The sequence below is a fragment of the Leucoraja erinacea genome, chromosome 5, assembly GCF_028641065.1.
Source record: "Leucoraja erinacea ecotype New England chromosome 5, Leri_hhj_1, whole genome shotgun sequence".
NCBI classification, from domain to species: domain Eukaryota; kingdom Metazoa; phylum Chordata; class Chondrichthyes; order Rajiformes; family Rajidae; genus Leucoraja; species Leucoraja erinaceus.
In genome coordinates, this window is record NC_073381.1 from 46,167,107 (window position 1) to 46,175,107 (window position 8,001).

An 8,001-nucleotide genomic window follows, 5' to 3' on the forward strand; every position below is an offset into this window, starting at 1 on the left:
GGATTTTACAATTGCTAAAAGTGGCAAAATCATAATTTGCCGGTAATCTAGAAATAGACAATAGACAATAGGTGCAGGAGTAGGCCATTCGGCCCTTCGAGCCAGCACCACCATTCAATGTGATCATGGCTGATCATCCCCGATCAGTATCCCGTTCCTGCCTTCTCCCCATATCCCGACTCCGCTATCTTTAAGAGCCCTATCTAGCTCTCTCTAGAAAGTATCCAGAGAACTGGTCTCCACTGCCCTCTGAGGTAGAAAATTCCACACTCACAACTCTCTGTGTGAAAAATAGCTGCTGAAATGGTTTTAGGACAGATATCATTTTCACTTTGGTCGTATGGAATCCAAGCTACAAGGTTGGTAATGGATCAACTGTACAGAATTTTCAAACATGAACACAAACATTTTTTAAAATGGAATAATAATTAATCTTACACAGATCAAAATAAAGACAAGGAAGCATACAAATCTAAACAAAACATTAAAAACAAAACTAATATTTAATTAGAAATCACCTAAATTTGGGGGGGGGGGGGGGGGGGGGGGGGGGGGGAACTGCTGGAATGAGATTAGATATGTAAAATTTGTGGTCCAAATTCAGAGAGGTTATTTAGCAGCAAAAACAATGCACCATTAAAACAAAATTATTCTGGAATAAATAGGACATTACAATCCCAAAACAGAGGAAAGTGGTGAAAGGATGATTCTTTAACTAGAGGTTTTTGATCAGCGAGTTCCTCAAGTGTTGGGACCTCTACAATATATATGTAGGTAGGCTGATTAGTAAGTTTTCTAACAACCAGAATATTGGAAGAGTTGTGGGTAGCATGAAAGGTTATTAAGAGATACTGCAGAAATATACAGTGCCCTCCATAATGTTTGGTACAAAGATCCATCATTTATAGGCCTGGCAGAGCATCACCAAAAAAGACACCCAGCATCTGGTGATGTCCATGAATCACAGACTTCACCCTTGACGAGGGGAGGGGTGTAGATGCAGTGTTTATGATTTGCAGCAAGGCCTTTACTAAACTTTTGCATGGTAGGTTGCTCTGAAAGATTATAATTGCGTGGATCTATGGAGAGCTAACTAACTGAACTTGGAATTGACTTCATGGTAAGAAACAAGTTTGCAGAAGATACCAAACTAGGTAAAGAAGATGGTTATCAAAAATTGCAGCAAGAGCTGAACAAGTAGGCAGAGAAATGACTAATTGGGTTTAATTCAGATAAGTGTAAGGTGTTGCAAGGTCCCATGTTGAACCAGGGCAGGACCTTCAGTGAAGAGTAGAGCCCTGGGGTGTGTTGTAGAGCAGATCAGGGGCAGAAATCATTATCAAAACATTGGGGAAGGGGGGGGGGGAGAAGAACCACCATTTTGTGGTGGCCGCACACGCGCACACACACGCGAGGCTTCAGCCCTATGGATGATAACATTGGGAGCTGACCTGGTTGGTGACCGACTCCGAACTGCAGCAACAGCAGCTTCGTCCGCCCCGAATCGTGGTGCTTCAATCAGCCCGTTCGCGGGACCTTTCATCGCCCTGCGCGGCATAAAACCGGCCTCAGGAACTTCCATCGCCCGGTGGGGGCTTCAACATCGGGAACCTCAATCACCTCAACGCAGCAATTTGACCGTGGGGTGATGGAAGATCCCTGCCCCTCGCCCCTCCCCCCAGCCCTTCTTCGCCCCTGCCCCTCTCCCCCCGGCCCCGGCCTTTCTTCGCCCCGGCCCCGGACCCTCCTTCCCCCGGCCGCGGACCTTCGCACCACCCAGCCCCGGCCCCTCGCCCCCCCAGCCCCTTGCCCGCCCCCCCCCGCACCGGGACCCGATCCGCCCCAACCCCACATGTGCGCTGCCGACCCACAACCCGTGACAGTGCGGCCCACAGGGGGAGGCGGGGCGGAGGGCGGCCTGGCCGGACAGCGCTGACTGCGGGGGGAGAGTGGGGGCTGTCCTGAGGGATGTGCTCCTTCGGCCGCTTACACCTTGGTGCTCGGGTTCAGATCATACCTTCCCGCTTTCAATGACAGAATCCACAAATATTTATAGCACAAAGAATTACAATTTCGGCAGTTTTTAACAGGTAAGAAGGTATGCGTTCTGTGTATAGGGGGTGTGCACGTAAGGTCACTGGGTCATAGGGCTTGACGCACGGAGCCGCTCAATCCATCTGGAGGACATCCGTAACTTCCGGTATATGTTCTTAATGCAAGAAACACGTACCTTCCTACCTGCTAAAAACCGCCAAAATGTTGAATGTTTGCGCTGTAAAAATTGTGGAAGTCGGGGTAAGTGTGAGAGACATGTACCCAACTTCAGAATTCCAAAAGTGAAGCGAAATGAAGGTAAAGACAAGCGAGAGCCGAAGGGACAACAACAGCTAAAGTGCTTGGCGAACATTGGCCTTGCAGATATCGGAATTAAAAATATTATAAATTATTGCGTTTGCTCACTGCATTTCATCAACAGTAAGGCATTATTTGTAGTTTTTCTTGATTCCTTTGGTATCTAAAAAGTCTCAGAAGTGCTAAATCTGGCTTCAGAGGCGTTTTCTTTTTGTATGTAAAAACCCACTTGAGAACCATGGGCGATTTAAAAATCTTACAGCCAGATTTATCACTTCTGAAACTTTTTAGATGCCAAAGGAATCAAGAAAAAAACACAATTAATGCCTTAGTTGATGAAATGCAGTGAGCAAACGGCCAATGTTCGGCAAGCACTCTGGCTGTTGTTGTCCCTTCAGCTCTCACTTCTATCTACCATAATTTCTCCTCACTTTTGGAATTCTGAAGTAGGCTCTCACGCTTATCCCGATTTCCATAATTATTTACAGCGCAAATATTGACCATTTTGGCGGGTTTTAACAGGCCCGCTACGCTGGAAACGAGTGTCAGTGCTTACCTGCAGTTCATCGAGTGTACTCCACTTGGCGCAGCGTAGCAACAGTACGGGTCATGGGTCGTGACCCGACTGCCGCACAACCTCCCTATCAACAGTGTGTGTCCACATGGATTGAACTGCTCCGTGCGTGACACCCTTTGACCCGATGGCCTTACGTGCAACCCCCCCCATAGCTCAGATTGGCAATCTTGGGCGACATGGACAGGTTGGGCTTGTTTCTGTATTGCATGCCCATGATTTTATTAATATTGTAGGTTTAAGGAAAAATGCCGATGTATCATTTTCATGAAGCACAAAAATGTATTTCAGCTTCACACTGACCTTTCCAAAAACAGCAGCAATATATTTCTAAGATGCAGAGCCGCCCTTATCTTGCAGCTTCGATATTTGTTATTCAAAATCGATTGATACAGAACAATTTATAGACTACATAGACATAGAATATAGGTGTAGGAGGAAGCCATTCGGCCCTTCGAGCCAGCACCGCCATTCATTGTGATCATGGCTGATCGTCCCCAATCAGTACCCTGTGCCTGCCTTCTCCCCATATCCCTTGATTCCACCAGCCTCTAGAGCTCTATCTAACATAGACATAGGCTCTATCTAACATAGACATAGACATTAAATTTAAAGATTTAAAAATCCTATTAAGCTAAACAGTGATTTTAAATCTAATGCGCACCGAGATATCATGGAAAACGTTAACACCTAACGTAACCTGCCCTGGGTACAGTAACATCTGCGTATCTGCAGCACCGATTTAAGTCCTCCACGTTGGTGTTCGTGGATTAAAAGCCGTATTGCTCTCGGTGCACTTACCCACTTCGCCAGAGACGTCGGCACTTGCGCCGAAAAGCCTGCCTTCAAAAGAAGTGCCGTCTTCCAAATAAAGCCGAGCCATTTCTTCAACTGCAACTTTGCCTGGCATCCTCTGTCGTGCAGCGTGCAACTTCTCCCTGCGCCGAGTGTCTGCCGCTTGCGCTGGGCCCGCCACGTGAGCCCCACAAATGCAACACCGCGTCTGCCCGGGACAAAGGAGCGCTCTCAGCAGCCGTCAATCACACCCGCCGCTCTCCAAACCCCCTTATTCTAGCGCAATGATCGCCAGCAACCTCCAAACTTTACTATGCAAAGATTACTCCTTCCCATCCGCAGCAAACAACAGCCAACTCCACAGCTGCAGCCGGCTACCCACGGCTACTGAACGAAGGAAATGACGTGCCTCTCATCGCTTCAATAGGTGAATTCGAAGGATGCCAGAACAACACGAGTTAAACAGAGTTTAGTGCTATTCACTTACAGGTGATGATCTTCGTGAACTTTGAAGGAGGAATCTAATATTTCTGATGTTTTAATTTGTCGAGAATGCTTAGGCAAAGTTTAGCAGTAATATGCACTATTCTGATTACAATATTCAAGACATCAGAAGAAGAAATCGCAAGGTTTGTCAGGGAGTGAGAAACTTGAGTGCATCCCCTACTTTGGAGACATATTTTCCCCTTCGTGTAAAATTGCAACAAAATGTTCTTAACAATCTAACGGAATTGCCGACCATTCAGCCTCCTGAGCCTGTTCTTCCATTCAACGTCTAATTAATCTTCTGTCTCTACACCATTTCCTGTCCTATCCGCAGACAATTTGATTCCACTACGATCTAACTACCACTTATGAATGAAATCAATAACTTGGCTCTGCAGCCGCCCAAAGGAAGAGAATTCCAAAAGTTCATCTCCTTTTAACAAAAGTTCATTCTCCTCATTTCAATTCTGTCAAGGCCTTTAAAATATTTGCACCGTAAAAGGCTGGTAATGACAGTAGCCGACCGCCTGCAAAAGTGGTGGAGGTAGAAATGTTCATCACATTCCAATCCATTGGCACTTAGAGAATTGTAAATGGCAGGGCTGTAGATCAATTGTTGGAAGGTGTAACCTTTTTTTCAACTGGACACAACAAGCCGAATGCCCTTCTTATCGGCTGGGAAACTGAATCAATGTTAAATACTTTTAAATCATGATTCGAAAATCAGCCATTTTTAAAGATATGGTCTCCTTTCATTGATTCATTACAAGTACAGTATGGTGCAACACAACTCTGGAAATAAACCGATTCACGGACAGGGTCATGGGTGTGGTGAGAAATGAAGCAGGTATATCAACATGCAAAGGTCACTTTTTTATTGTTCTTTATTATTTTTGGCTTTTGTCTTCTTATTCTTCTGTAGGCTTTTACTCATTCACTCCTGGACTGCATTATCTGGTAGTCTATGGGTTTACACGTCACTATTTATTTCACTCTCTCTTTCTCCCTTGTTCTCTTTCTTTCTTGTTAAATTTAAAATGGAAGATGTACATTAAATGTATTTTGTCATATGCTGTGGTTTATACTATTGTACATTGCTTCTAATAAAAATATCACTCAAAATTTAATTTCTGATGTTAAAAATTCAGATTAAAATTTAAAATGTTGCAAGATTGTCTCATTGTGCAAATGTATTTTGTACATATTTGCTGCCCTGGTTCTGTATCACACTACTGTACATCTGCTGTTCATAATAAATAAAATATAAAAATAATATTTATTTATTTAGCCAAAGGAAACAGTATTTGCAAAGAGAGATGTTAAAAATTCAATAAAATGCAGATGCTAAAAGCGTTTCAGATGAAACGTGCAGCAGTCCAAAAAATTTGTCCCCCTCTCCACCGAGGTCGGGGCCTATATCTGCATCTCAACCTCGGTGTCTTCAGGCCCTGTTGAGGAACAACAAATCGGATTTCATCGGCGTATAGAATAACCAAATTTGACTGAATCTCATTTGCCCCAAAGTTTCTGTGATCACCCACAACTGGCATCTCGGATGCTTCGTTGTCGACGGTCTCGGAGCTTACCGCAAGGAAACTGTGACCTTGTAGACTTGAACACCGCAAGCCAGTCCCGGCAAGTCGCTGATCTACATCGTTCGTGAGACAGAGAGGACGAAGCGGTTCGGAGGCTGGGCGATTTCACTCCCCTCCCCCACCCAACACCTCCAAGAAACACCTGCTCGGTCCGCATAAAAACCAAGCTGACCAACGGCTGCAGCAGCTTCACAACGGCGCATCCCCCTCCCATTGAACACAACCCCAAGTCCGACTACATCGGTGTCCAAGCGGGGTCTGGGCCTCCATTGCCCAACACCTCCGAGTGAGCAACACCGGAAACTTGGAGGAACCCCATCCCTCATATCTCTGTCCTGGGGGGAGTGCCTGCAACACTGGAAATTGTGGGCAGCAACATTGAGTCTGCATCTGCGAGCTAATTGAATTCTCCTTAGCCCCCTTGCTGTCTCCTCCCCTTCCCCAGCCCTCGGGCTGTCTCCTCCCATCCCTCAGCCCTCGGGCTCCTCCTCCTCCCTTTTTCCTTTCTTCTCCCCGCCACCCCCCATCAGTCTGAAGAAGGGTTTTGGCCCGAAAAGTTGCCTTTTTCCTTCGCTCCATAGATGCTGCTGCACCCGCTGAGTTTCTCCAGCATTTTTGTGTACCCTCGCAAGTATACCTTGACTGCATTGCCTAAAGAGGTCAATTTTTAAAATGCATTAATTTATCATATTCCAGGTGGCAGTACATAGAACATAGAACAGTACAGCACAGGAATGGGCATTTCAGTCCACAATGTCTGTGCTAAACGTGATGCCTAGAAACTGATCTTCATCTGCCATGTGGGGGGAGGGGGAAACTGTTAAAAACTTCTTCCCTGCACGGGAGACCCGACATTTCCCTGTCAGATTCAGATTCAGATTCAATTTTAATTGTCATTGTCAGTGTACAGTACAGAGACAACGAAAATGCTTAGGTCTCCGTTGACGTTGGGGCCTAGCACCGTGGAGCGGCCTCCAACCGGAACGACCTGGGGGCTCCAGTCACGGAGCCTGCGGAGCAGCGGACTTACCATCGTGGGGCTGGCCGGCCTCGGAGCATGGGGAGCGGTGGCGGCTCGCTGCTGCAGCCCGACCTCGGGGCGCGGAGGCTCCAGCTGCAGCCGCAGGTCTCATGGACTGAGACATCGGGAGCTCGCGGGTCCGGGTGAGAGACCGCTTTCCGGAGCTCCCGCAATGCGACTTCTCCAGCCCGTGTTGCGGGGTTGGAACGACCCGGAGCGGGGCCGTACATCGCCCGGCGTGGCTTTAATGGCCGCGGGCAATTCCAGCGCCCGACGTGGGCTCCAACTTTGTGACTTTTGGGCCTGGAGTGGGACCGTACATCGCCCGGCACGGCCTAAAATAGCCGTGAGACTTAAAATCGCCCGCCTGGGGCTTCAACATCGGGAGAGAAATGGTGCAGGGGAGAGAAAAGACTTTGCCTTCCATCACAGTGAGGAGGAGATTCACTGTGATGGATGTTTGTGTAAATTGAATTGTTTGTATGTCTTGTAAGAATTGTCTCTGGTTGTATGGCTGTGGAAACTAAGTTTCGTTTGAGCCTCACTGAGGTTCAAATGACGTAATAAATATTCATAAAAGGCTCTGCTTGTCTACCCAATCTATGCCTCTCATAATTTTATATACTTCTATCAAGTCTTCCCTCAGCATCCAAAGATCCAGAGAAAACAATCCCTGTAGCTGAAACCCTCTAATCCAGGCAGCATTCTGGTCGTCTATCCATCCATGTAGCTGAAACCCTCTAAACCCGGCAGCATTCTGATAGTCCTCTTCTGCAGCTACTCCAAAGTTTCCACATCTTTCCCGTAATGCAAAACTCTAAATGCGGCCTAACCAAAGTCTTGCATCATGACTTCCTGACTCTTATATTCAATGCCACTAACAATGAAGGCAAGTACACCATATGCCCTCTTTACCACCCGATCTACTTGTACTCTACCTTCAGTGAACTATGAACTTGGACTCCAAGATCCAACTGCACGTCACTGCTGTTAAGTGTCTTGCCATTAACTATCTGTCCTGCTAACTCTTATGTCCCCTATCACTATCGCTCTGCCTGATTTCACCCTACCTCAGAGCCAGGCCCAATGCCACAGACGTCGCTGCTGCTGCTGTGCCCTGAATGGGACATCTCACAAGCTGAGCATTCCATGACTCCACCCCTCCTACACCAGGATCA

At 46.8% G+C, this 8,001-nt stretch overlaps 1 protein-coding gene across 4 annotated transcripts in view; it reads right to left on the reverse strand.

The window, feature by feature from the left end:
- The window catches only part of cad (carbamoyl-phosphate synthetase 2, aspartate transcarbamylase, and dihydroorotase), a 98,255-nt gene extending 92,949 nt beyond the window's left edge, over positions 1–5,306 (reverse strand). For 3 of the 4 annotated variants that reach the window (XM_055635507.1, XM_055635506.1, XM_055635505.1), the window contains exon 1: positions 3,728–5,306. In XM_055635507.1, coding sequence (XP_055491482.1) covers positions 3,728–3,836 — 109 coding nt within the window. In that variant the 5' untranslated portion in view covers positions 3,837–5,306. Of the gene's footprint in view, positions 1–1,451; positions 1,549–3,727 lie in introns of those variants that run through there. The other variant, XM_055635508.1, reaches the window with a different exon arrangement.
- Positions 5,307–8,001: the final 2,695 nt, after the last annotated feature.